General features: G+C 39.6%; 1 protein-coding gene across 2 annotated transcripts in view; it reads right to left on the bottom strand.

Moving 5' to 3' along the window:
* LOC149318655 (adhesion G protein-coupled receptor A3-like) overlaps positions 1-17,841 on the bottom strand; it is a 480,532-nt gene that overhangs the window by 70,742 nt on the left and 391,949 nt on the right. For both annotated transcript variants that reach the window (XM_089510223.1, XM_089510222.1), the window contains 2 exons: positions 8,124-8,251; positions 4,699-4,822 (listed from right to left, as the gene is read on the bottom strand). In XM_089510223.1, the coding sequence (XP_089366349.1) occupies positions 4,699-4,822; positions 8,124-8,251 (252 nt within the window). The remainder of the gene's footprint in view (positions 1-4,698; positions 4,823-8,123; positions 8,252-17,841) is intronic.

Raw genomic sequence — 17,841 nt, 5'->3', positions numbered from 1 at the left:
AAACTATAGACCCTAGGATTACACAGAATGGAAACACTGTATTTAAAGCAAGGTCAAACTGCATTGTTGCAGTCTGGCGGTACTGGCTCCAGAAAAAAACACAGGCCCTTACTGTGGCCAACCTTTGGTGATTTTCTCTGGATGCAACCCCCCCACCACTCTCCCAAAGCTTTCTTTCCCATTATTCTTCCTTCTCTCTCCTTTTGGCATACTGTTCTCTTTCCCATTCACTTCTGCTTCTGATTTTCAAGCAAGGATATACAGGAGCTAAACAACAGGCAGCCAGGAAAAACAGAGAAATTATCATGCCCTTCCTACCCCTCTTTCCCAAAAAACTTTCCCAAGTGGCATCCAAACATACATACATGTATACATTTAAAAAAATGAACAGGGGGTGAGGGGAGAAACTCTTTGAAAGAATAGATAAATTTGGACCTGCATTTTCAAAGGCTATCGATGCACATGTGTCTGTGTGTGCAAGCATGAAGACAAAGGGGTTGAATGCTCACTGGAGAAATAATCCAGTTTGACACACCACTTTAACTACCATGGCTCATTGTTAGGGAATTCTGGGAATTGTAGCTTATTGTAGCACCAGAGCACTCTGACAGAGAAGGCTAAATGTCTCGCCAAACTACAATCCCCAGATTTCCATTGCACGGAGCTAGGGCAGTTAAAGCAGTGTCAAACTAGATTATTTCCGCAGTAGGGATGCAGCCAGAGAGAAGAGACCATGAATAGTGTCTGTGTGAACCTTCACTTTCAAAGGGATATGTGTAAATGGATTGATGTGCTTTGGGTGGCAAAACTGTTGAAGGCATCACCTGTATATGCATGTGAGAAAGGACCTCTGAATGACTATGTGGATGGATGTGTGTATGTGTACAAATGTATACATGTCAGCCTGACGTTATTTATTTATTTATTTATTTGCTTAATTAATTTCTATTCTGCCTTTCTGCCAATGTGGGATCCAAAAGTAAGTGTTAACTCACTGTTTACTGGCTCCATTAATACTGTGGCTCCATATAAATTGCCATAAGGGAAATGTTGTTCTCAGAAGTAACAGGGATGCCTACTCCTGCTCTAGATGATGATGATGATGATGATGATGATGATGATGATGATATTTTCTTATATCCAGTCCAATATAAGGACTCAAGGCCCCCTAAAAGACATCAGCCCATTTACACTTACCCCTTTGAAAGTGAAGACTGTGAGATTTCGGACAAGTGAGATACTGAAGGAGCAATCATAAATTATTCCAATAAAAAGGAAAAAATGGAAAACAGCTAAAGAAGCCAATGGAGCTGCGCAATGCACAAGGGAGCTGCCTAATGGGTTGAGATTTTTTTAAAAAAATATGTATCGGAGATGAAAAGAGAAATATATAATTAAGGACAAGTACAACAGAGCTGGATCTGACCAAAGGTACAAGGGTGGTCTCAGGAAGGCCAAATCTTTCAAAATGAGGTTTGCAAGGGGTGTTACAGAGAACAGAAAGGTTTCTTTGGCTATAACTGGAACAAAAGGAAAAATCAGCAGGACCATAGCTTGAGGAAGATGGTAAAATAATAATAATAATAATAATAATAATAATAATAATTTTTATTTATATTTTCCCACCTCTCCCTGCGGATCGAGGCGGGATTACATCAATAAAATAACACAATGCAGGTGGGTGGGGAAAATATGGCTCATGAGCTTTACATGGTCATCAGGGCCCCTATATTATGGTCCCCAAGGCCACCAAGGGGCTTCCAAAGTCCCAGGATTGGACTAAAAATTTAGCCAAAAGTCACACAGACTCTAACCCAAACCAGCGCCTGGTATAGGTTCCCTTGCCTCCCACCCACCCTCAAAGATGTATTTAGGTTGAATCCTGCAACCAAATCCTGAATGTCCCTTCTGGTAACATTGCTTCTGGTTGTACTGGAAGCAATGGAGCAGCCCATGGAAGGGTTTTGGGGATGGTTAGGGGAAATGGCTATTTCCACCCTTATAGTTGTCAACTTCTGCCCTAGCAGGTGGCTGAGAGAAGGCAGTATGTTTTGATCTTTATTTTGCCTCAGCCAAGGGGAATTGGGATTGAAGTGGGGTCGTGGTGGTGGGATAAGACAAATATAAACAAAAGAACTTGAAGCCCAGGATAAGTAAGAATATGGTTAAAGAATCCCTAGGTACTTTTAATGAGTCCAAGACGTCAAAGTCAAATGAATCATATCCTAGGATGCCACAGGGGCTTTTGGGGCATTATTTGAGAGGCACTTTCCATCATATTTAGTACAGATGGGGTGCAAATGTTTGGAGGCAGGCAACGTCTCTGATGCTCTACATGGCAATCCTGCATTGAGCAGGGGTTTGGATCTTCCAGCTCTATGATTGTATGATTCTACAAGTCTATGGCTTCTCCCACACTGCTGTATTAATGCAATTTGACATCACTTCAACTGTCATGGCTCCATCCTATGGAATCATGGGATTTGCATTTTGTTGTGTCTCCAGAGCTCTCTGACAGAAAAGGCTAAATATCTCACAAAACCACAAATCCCAGAATTTCATAGCATTTGGCCATGGCAGTTAAAGTGGTGCCAAACTGCATTAGTGTAGATGCAGTCTATGACTTCAAATACTGGAAGGAGACAAATGTCCCTATTTCTAAAGAGGGTGAAAAGGTTGTTCAGTAGAGATTTTTGTGAAGAGAAATTCCTATACCTTTCCCCAAGCTAAACATAAAACTTCCCCTTCTTTTCTGCATTAACAATAGAAACAAGCAATATTAGATCAGAATAATTGGGGTGTAATACACTGATAGAACAATACCCTACAGGATGGCAACAGAAGGGGAAAAGCCAGCAGGAGAGTGCTGAGGCTATGAAGAAAGACAGGCACAGGCCAAATAGCCTGCTCAAAGCAAGTGGCTTTTGTATGCCTTCTTCATCACCACAACCATGGAAAAGGTAAAACCAATAGCATGGTGCATCAACAGGATTCTAGTCAACATCCTGCAGTATATAAAACTGCATCTGTCATAATCAAAGGAAATGTATGGTATATGAAATCATTCACATTCATATTTGTTACCAACAGTCCTGCAAAAGAAATTTTCTCAGAAGAAATTCATGGACAGTGCCCTTCAGGAGTAGACCAAAGGTCCATTTAGTTCAGCTTTCCTGTTCCCCAGTCAACAACCAGATGCCTCCACAAAAAGGGTATGGATATTACAACTCTCTCCCAATGTTGCTTTCTGCCAAACTATTATACTAGCTCTGGGTCTTGAAAATGTATAATCTTCATTTTTCACTGCCATTGCTAAATGGCTTTCAGCTGACCAATACAGGAAATCCAAATCTAAACAAAACCCACATCTTAAGCCAAAAAACTCCACAAATTAATTATGGTCCAAGTGAAACTACTTCCTTTTATCTATTCTGAATCTACTTCCCAGTAGTTTCACTGCCAAAGGAAGAAAGATCTGTCTGTTTTCCACACCACACATGGTTTATAAATCTTTAATGCCTCCTTCCTCAACCACCTTTTAACACAACAAAAACTTGTCTCTTCTAGTGCTTAAGACTTTCCTTAACATTCCTTAACATGATTTCAATTGCACGATAATTTTGATTTTTTAAAATATACTTCCCCTTGTCTGAGGCAAGCTCCATAATGTTGTTTGGGCAATTAGAACTGCGCAAACTAGTTTCCCTTTCAATGGAATTTATTTCTTGAAAATTGTATTTAAGGTTACAGCCTAAACTACATACCTTGATTTCAGGTAGACCCACTGAAATCAGTAAGAGGTTAGTCATCATAAACCATTATTTTGACTGATCTACATTAACTATTACTAAGCCTAAATCTAATCTAATCTAACTGCTTGGAGGAAGAGACAGCCATGAAGCTCATTCTGAAAACAAAACACTGATCCTGTCTCATTTCAAATTCTCTGTGAAACCCAACAGCAAACATCTAGCATTTTCCATCATTTCATTTCATTTCATTCAAAGCACAGTCTATTTTTAAAACAAGATGCCCCAAAGTGTACTTAGTAATAATACACACTGAGTGCTGACGACATAATTTTAAAAGCTCAGAAATACTCAACAAAAGCACTCTCAATATGAGATCTCAAGAAGAATCATAAATAAACAACTCTTAATATATTTCTAAACCAAAAGAAGGAACGTGAATAACTTGCATGTAGGATGTAAAAAGAAAAGAAAAAAAAAAGAACAATACCGAAAGCAGTACTGGGATTACATTTGGGATTACAATTGTAAGCATACTTACCTCTAAACATTGAATTCACTGAATTCAGTGAACAGAATCAAACGTTAAATTTTAATTTCAGTCTGAGTGGACCCAATGAAATCAATGAGACTTACCCTAGTTCTGGCTTTATTTCAAAGGTTCTACTTTAAGTTTAGCTCCAACTCATTGCAATTTATTTCCAAGTACACATTATGAGTAAACTGTTTGAATGAGTCTCATGTCTTGAAAAGTAGATTTAATCGCCTGACTTCATTGTAGCCTTTTAGTATGAAGATTTGCATTTTCTGAACAGTGTTTTAAGTTTAAATGTTGCGAAGAGATTAATCTATCTATCCAAGTGAAGAGCACTAAGGGTCATAGACATGTACAATTCATAGTTTTTGTTCCATTATAAAAATAAATGGTAATTGTAATGCATGCACTCACCGCTTGACAGATAATTGGATATTTTACACGATTTATTCCACCAGCAAAAACAGCAAAAGTGAGAGCCGTATGGAAACAGAAGTTCAGAAGCATGTGCCAGCCCTTCCTGCTGATTCGAATTGTGCTGTTTAAGTTAACATAAAAACAAAGTCACACAGCTATTTTGAACAGTATCACAGAAATTCCAACAATACATAGAATGGATTCAAACATAGGACTCCTTTTGGGGACCGCAGGGGCTGGAGGTGGTTGCAGAAACATGGAGAAACTTCCTCTTTTAGGCTAATACTCCCAGGATGCCTCAGCCTGCATGGTCATGTAGTGTGGAGATTCTGGAAGTTATAGTCCAAAAAAATAAATGTTTTCAAGATGTGGAAATAATTGAGCCAGAACTGTTGTTCTGCATCAGTAAACATTTTTGTGGACCGACATGCTAGAGATATGCAGGAAGTCTGGGCAACAGTATTTTTTAGACCACTGTCTCTAACTACTGTATTTCTGCACTAAATTCTGAAGACTACCCTCCCCCATACCTGTTAATAGATCTGGTTGTGTCTTCACTTGTCCTGAAATGACTCAGATGCAAGTCAAATCATTTGCTTAACCAGGGGCTACAGGGCCTGACTGGTGCTCTCTTCTCCTTCTTCCTTGCTCCCTCCTTCCTCCCCCCTCTTATTTTTTCTCTTGTTTTGTTTTAGCATTCCATTAGCCCTTTAAATGTGTAAACAAAACAGAGCTTGAAGGAACTTTTAAAGAGGCTGTTATGCAAACATGCCCACAGGAAGGTATATAACCTACCGAATAACAACTGTAGGGTTGTTGGGGTTTTTATATTAAGCTTAATTAACAACAAAGTCAATATTTCTTTTCTGTATTTTGACCCCGCTCTTCCTCCAAGGAATTCTGCCAACTGATTTCTCCGCGACTCTACCCAAGCTGTCTCATGTGTCAGCTTAGCATCAGAGCTGGAAATGGAAATACAACGCTACAATAGAGATGGTCTGCTTCTTGGGTCGGGAAATTTGGCTCAGAAACCTGGTGGCAGTACCTCATTAGTAGGAACTAACTAATGGCAAGTCAGTTTGGTGGAAATTAGATCCCTGCTTTGGTGACAAGGCAGGGTATAAATAAAAGTCATCACCCACCTGCCCATTTACCCCCCCCCAACAGCTGGGTTCTCTTTATCATTGTAACTGCTGCCAAATTTCAGCAGGAACTGCAAACAAATATGATGGCAGCAGCACAAGACCTTGAGAAGGCTGTCATTCAGTCACTCTTCTGCCAAAGTGGCTTATAAATTGTTACTTAGACAGTTCCCTGCCTTCAGGTTTACAATGTAAAAAAAACAAAAAGAAAACATGACAGAAGATCTTGCCCATGTTCTACCACATTCTCTGGACTAAGCAAGGCATGGATGTACCTACTGGGGGTGCATGCTAAAATGAAAATATTGCCATTCCAGATGAAATTTTCCTTCAGTTACCATATTTCCAGCACTGCATAGAGTGAGACATTGAAAAGCATTCATAACTAGAATGCTAATAAACTGCTGTGTTTACATTCCCTTGAGAACTTTGTCTGCCCTTTCCCCTTGGAACACTAAACTGTATTTCTCAATGTTCAACTTAAGTTGTAAGCTACTTAGGGACTAAAGGAACATTCCTTTTTGGGGAGAGGTACAGAATTCTCAGGGGAGGCAATGCCCTCATTGCCCCCAACATACCCTGGTAAAGAATATTAAGAAATGAAGGTAACCTTCAATGTGGTTAAAACCATTATTAATTAGTTACTCAAGTGGCAAGGGAGCTCAGCTGCTTCATATGCTTCTAAGAAGTCCTATGGTAGGACAGCAGCAGATCATAGATCCTAAGAGTGGCATTAATAGCGTAAAACTAGAGAATGACTACAAACAGAAGTACTTTAATGAACAGACCTACTGAGTGATACTTGAAAACAGGGATGGGAATTGTGTAGCCCTCCAGATTCATATCTCCTACAACTGTGTGAGAGAGGCCCTGAAACACCTAATTAATCACATGTACACAAATCCAGACACATAATATATGAGTGCATTTTGAATCAGAGCAGCATAAATTGCCTCTTTCTACAGGAGTATAGAATGTCTATATAGTACCATAAAACAGCATCTCTGAGTCCCTTATAAAAATCACATGAAATGACATCCAAAGCTATTTATTAGAAGAATACACAACCATGAATTAGGATTTGTCAGTGATTTGCAGTACTTTGGAAAGGATTTCTCATTCCAAATGGTCTAACATTAGCAATAACTAAAAACTTCTCCCCTGCCTAAAATTTGCTGAAAATAAATTTGCTATAGAAATATGAGGGGCAGGAGTGGATTTTTGTGTAAATGGATTCCAGAGCCTGGGTTTGGTACTAATTTACCTTGATAAATTCCATTACATCTGCCACATCTCCTGAGGCTCTTTCCCACTACACAATTATAGTGTTATGATTCCACTTTAATAGCCACTGAACATCCTATGGAAACCTGTGGTTTGTAGTTATGGTGAGGCATCTGAACTCTTGAACAGAGAAATCTATGTGTCCCTCCCTAAACTGCAAATCCCAGGATCCCATAGGATGTTACCATGGCAATTATGGTGGAATCCATAGCACTGTAAATGTGTAGTGTGAAAGGCCCCAATCTTTGGGTCTTCATGAGAGATCATGGATGTGTGTGTGTGTGTGTGTGTGTGTGTGTGAGAGAGAGAGAGAGAGAGAGAGAGAGAGAAACAAAGAAAAGAGAGTGGTGTCTACCCTCACAACTGCAACCTGTGGCAAAGCAACTCATTTCTCTGTGAAATATGGAATGACATCTGCAGTGGATCCAGATCAGGCTCTACAAAGAATCTATCAAGAAAAAGAGGCAGGGGTGGGGGAAATCATCTGGTCAGTCCATCTGCTTATTTTACACACCAGACTAAAGCAGACTACAGCTCCTCCCCACCCCCCCCCCACCCCCATTGTTCAGGATAAGAGGCAGAGCATGGAAAAGTTACTTGTTGGGATTTTAAATCTCAAAATTCCCGCAGCCAGCAGTGCTGTAGTTGGGACTAACCAATTCAGGTCCCAACAGTAATATTTTCACAGCCTGAAAGAACTATGTGTATGGGAAGAAAAAAGCCTGAGGTGTTTTTAAACAGAGGCTGGATAGCCATCTATTGGGAGAGCTTTGGTGATGTATTCCTGCATGTCAGGGAGTTGGACTTGTTGGCCCTTGTGGTCTCTTCCAACTTTATGGTTCAATGATATATTTGCCAAATCCTGTATGTTCGACTTTCTCCTGGAGCAAACATTAGGTGGGCAGGTGGGGTGGGGGATGAGAAATAGCTTGGACAGCATCTTAATGAACAGAAAGAAAAGAAAAGAATGCCAACAATTGGCACCAGTCTTCTTACCTATGATGCACTATATAGGTGATAATTGAAGCAAAGAGGCACAACAGCATGACAGCCGTACATGCGTAGACCACGGGGTGGAGGAACTCCCCAGGGTACTGGGAGAGGGGCCACACTGTCTTCTGATCCTGCCAGGTAGGGAAAATAAAACAAATTATTTTCTAAAGGTATACATGAATAAGACTGCATTCACAACGCAATACAGTATATGCCTCCTTTCTACCGTGCCTCTCCCTGTCATCTCCAAGCTTGTTTGTTAATAGTTGCTGGGCTAGGACAACAACCTCAGTCTACAAAATGCAAATTTGAGTTTTAGCCACATTTCCTGCCTCATCATAGGAGCTGCATGCTCAAAGGCGAATCCACTCTTAACACTAGAGATAACAGCCCTGTCTTGTTTACATAATCAGTTATATTCGGATGAAAGAGCAATTTGTCAATGAACCTGCCAATTCACCAGGGGTCCTTGTCCTCTCTTTCAACTGACTTTGGCCTCTGATTAATTCCTTGACCCTGAGTAAAAGTAAGAGCCTCAAATGAACCCAGGGACTCTCTTTTCAAGTTAACTGCAACTGATTGCATACAGTGCACTAGAGCCTCCTTCACATACAGAGATGAAACTCTTCTATCCAAGAAACCCTTGCCACTCTTTGACAAAATGAGGTCAGGTCTCTGGGTTCCTTGCTCTACCTTCCCCTCTATTTCGCAGTTTTCCATTTTTAAAAAGCATAGTGTAAGGATAGTTAGGAAACAGCTATGGGCAACTGTTTTGATTGGGGGGAATCCCTGTGAGGAATGAATGTCACAGTTTCAGTGTTAATCCAAGTAGAAGAGGAATGAGGGTGAACAAAAAGGACACAGAGGCAGGGGATTTGGGTTAAAAATGGCTACAGCTTTATTGGCTACAGTGTAGGGTTTGGTGTAGTACCAGCTGAAAAGCAGATCTATCTGGGCTCTTAGATGTTTGGTCTTGGTCTTTCTTTTCTAGTCTTCAGGATGAGGGGGAAAATCTCAGGGTGTGAGTGCTGCCTTGGAAAGTGTGGACATATATATTTTCTTTATTTAAGACTTGGTTTTTTAAAAATTTTAATGGCATACTCTGTGTAATTGTGATTAATGCCTATGGTATCATGTGTCATGACATTAGGACTCTTATAACATCACCAGAGCCCACGCCTGTGGTATTGAAAGAGGGATGTCCCTAAGTCTCAGTTTTTAGCACTGAAATGTCAGGACTTGAGACAGTCCTGGGCTGGCAATCTAGTCTTGCAGTAGGAAGCCCAAGGACATGCTGGAACACTAGGAAGCAATGGGAATATGAACAGGAGACAAAAGTGTCATGATATGGGACAAAAGTCTTCTCATTCCTGCCACCTGGGGTTGTGACAAGAACTTTCTCCCCTCCAATTGGGCTGATGGTAGCCCAAGATATTTTGCTTTCTGAGTCCAATGTCCAGTCGCCCCCTCCCTCTCCATATTAAGGTACCCAAGGCTGGCCAACTTATTTTAGCACCCACAAATACCTTTATCCCTCCTTGGCAATGAAAATGAACCAAATAAGTAAGAAGTGCAATTTCTTGAACTAGAAAGACAGAAAACTGGAACACATTGTTCTCCAAAGCTTTCCTCAAGGAACACAGATTGGCTGCCCACATTCAGTGAGCTTGAGGCAGAGGGATTTCCAACAAAGTAAGATGCACAGAGAAATAGAAAACTGGACAGAAGGAAGGGCAAGCGGGGGGGGGGGGGGATCCCATATGTCCTGAGTAAGGGGGGGGGGAAGGAACTGGAGAAAAGATAGCAGGAAAATAATAGATACATTTTTAAAACTCCCAAATACTCACAAAACATAGAATGGGAGAATATGTGGGAAGAAAGGAACACAGCAACAGGAAAATCCAGATATCCAGAACAATGGATAGTTTCAATGAACTTTAGAGAGAACGGGAGTGGGCAGCTGCTACACTGCAGAATGAATGCAGTGACATCACTTTAACTGCCATGGTCCCATTCTATGGAATCCTGGGATTTGTCGTTTGTTGTGGCATCAGAGTTATCAAACAGAGAAAGCTAAACATCTTACAAAATGACAAATCCCAGAATTCCATAGCATTGAGCCATAACTATTAAAACAGCGTCAAACTGCATTAATCTGCAGTGCAGATGCAGCAGAAGGCAACAAAAAAGTCCAAAGGGGAACAAAAAAGATAAAGGAGTAAGAAGAGGAACTGAGTGGAGCAAGCACTGATAGGAGTTATGGAAGAACTGTGGGAGAAATGGAGGGCAGTGAACAAGAAGGCTAAGGAATATGTTGCTATCATTTAATTTATTGCACGAGAAAAGAAGGTCAAAATGGATCAGGAGAGTAGCGTCTTTCCTCTTGCCACTCTCCATACTATCATAACATGTTCAGTACCCTTCTCAAGGAAAACAGTTGCAAATGTGTGCCTTGTTGTGCTGGAATAATCTGTTTGGCAAAAGGTATGCTTTTATAACTATCTCCCTGAGGAGAACATAAATGCTACGACAGCATGAGGAGAGGCAAGGAGAAAGCCTCTACTCTCCTGATCGATTTTGGCTTTCTTTTCTCATGCTGTAAGGCTCTAGGTGCTTGACCTCTATCTCTCTAGCTATACCTTTGAGTAGACTAGTGATCTTCTGGCACTCCAGTGTCTGATCTGCCAAAGGAGATTGCAGGGAAAGTGACAGCAAAATTCCCTCCCAAATGAATCTGGAGGAAACTAGGCCAGGATTCTGTTGGGGCATTACACCACCTAACTCCTGGTGGCACAGGCAATTGAACTTTTTAGAAGCTTGCCTACTGAGGTCTAGAGTTACCACGGTGTAGTAATTTGAGATTTGGACTAGGAATCTGGGAAACCAGGGTTTGTATCCCTGATTGGAAACCCAGAGGAAAAATTGAACAAGTCACACTCTCTCAGCCTCAGAGAAAGGCAATTGTAACTTCCCCCAAACAAGCTTTGCTAAGAAAACTCTGCTAGGATTGCCTTAAGGTCACCATAAGTTACAAACTATCTGAAGGCAATCAACAACAATACCGAGGTCTCCACTACTTCCTTATGCAAACAGTCCCTTTTTTGCCCATACTATTTGCTCACAGCACAACAGGCTGCTTATAGTACAGTCAAATTAATCCAGGTTCGAGCCCCCCTGATTTGGGATTTCCCTGGAAAAAATCGATTACATGGGGAACAGATCCAAATTCCAATGGGAACGAAATCGGTACAATGAAGATCGAACGCGCGCTCAAATGGGAACGATGCCCCCATAATCCGAGTATTGATCCGTTTTATAAGCCAGTGGGAAAGGGGCCTGTGACTTGCCCAAGTTCACCCAGTGGGTTTCATGGCCAAGTTGGGAATCGAAGCCAGGTCTCTAGAGTTGCAGTCCAGCACTCAAAACACTGCTCTACACTGGCTCTCTAAACAACTAGCAAAATAAAAATTATACCTTTAAATTACAATATCTTATGCACAGCCTAAATTCATTTACATATACATAGTTTCATCTGTTTGAATTGAAAATTTGGTAAAATGTGATGTTTTTAAAGATTTTTTTTAAAAAAAATTAAATTATTTTTATTTTTTTTAAAAAACTGGGGCCTCTCGTTTCTCCTCTCACTAAGTCTCATTCCACTCATCCCATCTCTTCAGCATTTTAAAGGGACACAGGTGAATGCCATAGCTCAATTCTGCTCAAAGGCAGGTATTTCAGGAGCAGTGGTGTCACGAACCCTTAGGGTGTCACCTGGTGTGGTCTGCACCCCAGTGCCCCACCAGTGATGCCACTGCATGAGGATCCCTTCCATCTTCCACATGACAATGCTTCAGAATTCACTACTGTTTACTGACAACAATCTTACGTCCAATTGACTTCAGTGAGTTTACATTGGATACTGTTGGATTTAGTCTATCATATCTCAGCAGTAAATACTGCCCCCCAAGTGTCTGTAAAATAATGTTTATAAACTGATAATATTTATAAACTGCAGATGATATTATAAATATAGGCTGTCTTATCCCACTTCCCACTTGATGTTATCATTACTTTTTAATTTTAATATATTTACTCTTGCTAGTGTAACAATAACAAGAACTACTACTACTACTACTACCATCACAACAATAATTTATTTTGGTCATTGACCAATATAAAAATAATGAGTACAATTATTAAAACAAGTAGCAAGGCTAACTTCTGCCATCTAACATCAATGACTATTAACCATTTGAAGACATATCTTACACATAGGGTTTACTACCACTACCACTGCTACTTTTCTCTGCTGCACATACTGGCATCCTAAAGGGCTTTCTGGTTTTAAAAGCTCAGTATCTTACTATGGAAAATTTTATCTTGGCAAATATTTTTCAGTATACAACAGAACAAAATTTTGTTATATGCTGGGGGTAGCTGGGTCATTAGTTATCCAGCTGGAGGTCAATCAATTCCACTGGAATTGGCAGAATGAGAGTTATCTCAGTTTAGGGCCCAAGGCAATGAAGCCACACTCTGACCTCCTATGCAGTAGATATGTGGAAGGGGGATAGTTAAAAGAATTGTCAGTTGAGTTGGCTGAGGAACAAGAGATCTCCAAATTAAACACTCTGCAGGCAGTAGTTGCTTGCTCTTATAGTCTAACTCTAAGTGAACCAACCTCTGCTATTTTTCAGTAATGACATTTCCTTGCCTAGCCTTCCACTGGCAGATTAAGTAAAAGGTTTGTCGACAAATCCTCACTATGAGCACAGCCAAGGAAGTGGTTGGCTAAGGAGGAAAGCAGGCAGGTCTGTCTGCACGTTCCTTCTTCTGTTTTTTTTTCTTGTGTCTTTTTCTTCCAAGTAAAAATACGATGAAGAGAGAAACATAAAAAGAGAAGAAAGTCTTCTCTTCTACCACCATTCTTGATAATTGTTGAAAAATGTAAAAGTAGTCTTGAAGATGCAAATTGCAAAGCAAATGAATGTTACAAGCCTTTTATTATAGGCCAAACAGCACAGGGAATATGCTCTGAGTGCTTCACAGCATTTCTGCAATGTTGTTTATAACCATACATATTGTATTTCAATTGGAACAGGGCTGAAAATGAAAGAAGCTTACAACAACCTGCAAGTTTATTAGCTACTGTTATAACTTCCCACACATTTCTGGCTGGCCAAATAGAGAAAAATATGTAATAACCCTCCAGTGTAACCCACTGTTAAAGACATTAACTTACAGTATGACAGTCTAGAGCCCACTGTTAACACTGCAATTAATGATATGGCTGAGAAAGCAAGTATATATACCTGTTCAAAAATCACTTCAGCATCTCTGGTTGAAGCTTATATTGTTCCCCACCTGGCATCTCCTCCCAGAGGAAATTCAGCTCTTATGTGCTCCAACCTCATGCCCCACTGACTTGCACAAAGATTGGTTACACATCCAAATGTTCAAAAATACATTAATAACAGCAACAAGAAAGCAAGGTAACCCAGTTAAGGGCAGGAATTCTTGTCTGTAATTTGGAGATTCCATTTATCCAGCTAAGCTACTGGCTCCATTGTCATATAAGCAGTAAATAGCAATAAAGTGCAACAAGTTAATTATAGGCTCCTACTTTCTTTTTTCATTTTGCTAGTTCACTGACTTCAGATAACTAGCATCTTAAAGTGGGGGAAATGATATAGGTGTATTTGATTTTTCATATTACTCAAATAATGTTCATTATGAATGCACAACAGCCTTGTGGATTCTGTTCTAACTGAAATTTCAGCAATTCCTCACAGCTCTCCTACTGAAAACATAACCTTGTCTATGGAAATCACGTGCCTGCAACACAACATTTTTGGTATGCCTTATGTGCTCGTTACTCAGGACTGAGTTGTATGAACAGTTCTTAGTAGCTCAAGGTGACTTGTGAAGAAGGATGGGATATATAGTTGAAGGCAGACAAACAATACAATTTTTAAAAACTCCCTATCCATTATATGAAATATCAGAAAGCACTGAAATGCCAAACGAATCTGCTTCAGACATCAGCTCCAGCTCTGAGGAAGTAGAAACCAATAAAGTAATTTGTCAGTATGGTCTTCTCCACCTGTGATGAGGAGCTCTTTCACACTGCACAGTTACAGCACTATGATTTCACTTTAACGATCATGACAACATCCTACGGAATCCTGGGATCTGAAGTTCAGGAAAGGGTATTAAGAGGTTTTAGCCAAAGAACTCTAATGCCTGCCCATGCTACAAACCTCAGGATTCCACATGGTAGTTAAAGTGGAACCATAGTGCTAAAATTGTGTAGTGTCAAAGGTTCCCAGGAAAGGAAAAGAATAGACATCATTATTTTCTCTTTAAACTATCTACTTTTTAATAATTTACTGTTGTTCCTTTTTATCTTATAAAAGCAGGTTTGGGAGCTTTTTAGGATCAGGAGGCAGGTAAAAGTACTGAAAATGAATACATAATACATAACCACTAGTTAAATCTACCATCAGGCTTCTGCCAACATGGCAAATGACCCTTCTGTTAGAAAATCTTGTAACTACTGTAAAGGCCCGAGGTCCAGTAAACTACCATAAGCAAGGAGTTCCCTAAGAAGCTTGCTAGTACCCAAGAAAGCTCTAAACCCTCATAGCACTGGAGGTGGGGGGGGGAGCATGCCCGATGCAGCCTGAATAAGTGAAAAAATCCATGTGGAGTCCTTTCATTTCATCATTCATCTTTCCCCAGATGTGTCTGCTCCTGCTGCTGTTAAAATGTTGAGGTGAGAAGGCAAGACTTTCCCTATCAGATTTACCTTTTCACTGCAACCCTAGACCATATCATACAAATATTTATTTCTCATTTCCTTTGTTTCTGTCATGCTGTTCTTCATGCTGATGAACTCAGAGCCAGAGTGGATATTGGCATGGTCTGCTTTCTGAAGCTCTAGAATGCATCTCCGTCCCCATGCGCTCTTTGCTAACTATACAGTCTTTGTAGATACTCCCATATGTTCTTCCTCCTGCTGTTTGCAGATGACATCAGGAGCTTCCATTTGCTCATTTTGTAAACTTTCTATGCTAGGAATGCTCTCTTTTGTAACATTTATATTCATCTGAGAGCAAACTTGGAACTTTAAATGGGAAACAATAAAAATCTGGAATTGGGCAATCATTCCCAGATGGAATAGGCTAAATGCCAAGTTATTTCATATAAAAAAGAAAGGATCTGATGGCTAATCTGACATCCACTGGGATGCTGGGCTGATTCACAACTGCATGACCATTAGTCCACATTTCATCATTTTATTTATAACCTATTCCTTGACATTCCACTGCTGAACACATGAGTGACCTCCATGAAAGTGTCATGCATGAGTTGATGTCCAGTGAAACAGAAGCTCTGCCATTATTGCTTCACAACAACTGTTTTCACAAATGTTAAGTAACCAGTTGACATTGCAGTTAATGGATGAAAAAAACAGCACATGCAACCTCACTGTTAGCATGCTGATTTTTAACATATATTTCCACTTATAATTTAATATATTTCTTTTCCATCAGCTAGATGAATCTTGCACAGTATCCAAGTCACACATTTGTAGTCACCACAAAAAAGAACTACCACCCACTCTGTCCCTAGGTTTTAGACTGTAAACTCTTTGCTTTAGAAATGGTATGATATTTGCTCAGCACAAGCAACTTCTTATTCTGTGCTATTTTCCAGTCATTCATTGCAATATGATGTAACAATCCTGCAGCAAATACTTAGTGCATGAAGGCCTTCTGTGTGGTTGTTTTTGGGCAGGGGGAGGAATGAGATATGAAGTGTAAATTTGTCTTTTACACATTAAATCTTGAATACTAAGATCCCATAGGCAACTATTCTGTGCCTGATATCAGGGACCACTATGTAAGTTCTGCCTCAGGCACCTAGAAACCTCTGGATGGCACCATGCATAAGTTTAATTGTGAGTACTGCATTTGATTGTGATGATACTTGAGCTTGATTAATATTTAAGTTGCTACTGTGTACCTGTTTATACCTCCAGAAATTTTAGGACATATAGCTTCCATTGTAACTTTATTGTTCAGCAGCAATGCTGCTACCTGCCATTGCTGTCTGCTTGATAGGATAAAAAGAAAAAGGGGAAAAACAAGCCTCAGCAGTTTCTAGTTTTCACTAATGTGATCACTGATATAGGCTATAGAGTAATGAAGTTTAGAATTGTGTTTACAGGTCATTTTCACTTTAGAAATGTTCTTAACATTATAGTAGCACTAACATAATTTCCAGCAGGCAACAAAGTAAGCACTTCTTTGATATTGCTGTACCTATGCTTGTAAAATAAAATAAAGAGATTAATAAAAATGAAATTTAAGAAGCAGTAGATAACACAATCTGAATGAAGGCTATAAAGGCTGCCTTAACTATACAGCAGACAACACACATACAGCAGCAACAGGGAATAGTGCACAGTCCCAGTTAGCATTCATAGGGAGCTTTATCTGTGTGTAAGAATATACACACAGGATTCATCTCATCATGTTATGCTCAAGTGCTTCCATGAAAGCAAATGCCATATGTCTTGCTCAGTAGAGCCATTTTGCCTACAGAAGAGCCATGAACAAGCAAGCTTTTAAAGGCCCTTTTCATTTAAATCTAGTCATAATTTTATCTTCCACTCAGTTTTGAACTCACACAGTAAACCTGTCAAATGACAAAACTTTAAGCTAAAGTAATACACCATATTAATGACATTGTAAAATACCCTTTATTCAGTTCTGTACACACGAAGCTGATTTCATTACAGATACATGATAAATTAATCTTGTCTGCCTTTTAATGATAATTAAATCTTATTGATCTGTCAGCCTCCCCTGAGTGATCCCTTGAGAGAAAAAGCAAGCCAAAGATGAAGATAATTTTTCCACACAGTATGCAAAGCAGGATAATTGTACATCACATCTGAACAAGGCAGTTTTCTGATTTTATTTCCTAGAGGAGAATCTAGAGGTCATGAATATTGGTAATTGGCAATGAATATCTGCATTTTTAGAAGAGAGAATGGGGAAAAGAATATATATTAAGAATGCCTCAAATGTAGCAAGAAGTAGCAGATAAAGACCATAGAGATAAAGAAATAAAAAGCACTAATTGCATCCCCCACTTTTCTGGAATTATTCTATTTCAGCAGATATTAAATAGTTTCAAATAAGAGAGGGCTTTTATTTCTCTTCCTGGAGAAAGGTTGTCTCAAACAGAAAAATCCATAATATGGAAAAATGGTATATAAATCTTTGTGTCATAGAGAAATGGACAGTTTGAAGGGTAGCTCCCAGCTAACATGTGAATAATGGGAAGATGGTACTTAAACCTAGAATTGCAGGGTTGGGTGGTGCGGGGAGATGGAGAGAAATAAATCATTGTGGACCTCTGCAACTGAGATCAGATGTTCTATCTGATGATCTAGCCTATAAAAACTCATGCAACAGTAAATACATCAGTCTTTAAAGTGCTGAGGGACACTATTTATTCAATTATTTGGAGTATTTTTACCCTGTTCTTCAGCCAAAAAGGCTCTCAGAGCGGCTTACACTGTTCTAATTTCTGCTACAAACTATCATGACTCCTCCACATTTGTGTATGTATATATATTTTTAAATAAGGATTAAACAGTGTATATAATTGGATGATCATATTTCAGCTTATTAAGTAAGGTGTGTGC

Source organism: Sceloporus occidentalis, unplaced genomic scaffold (assembly GCF_023333645.1).
Source record: "Sceloporus occidentalis isolate IW3139 unplaced genomic scaffold, rSceOcc1.0.p SCAF_2, whole genome shotgun sequence".
NCBI classification, from domain to species: Eukaryota; Metazoa; Chordata; class Lepidosauria; order Squamata; family Phrynosomatidae; genus Sceloporus; species Sceloporus occidentalis.
This window is presented reverse-complemented; position numbering and strand designations above follow the sequence as displayed.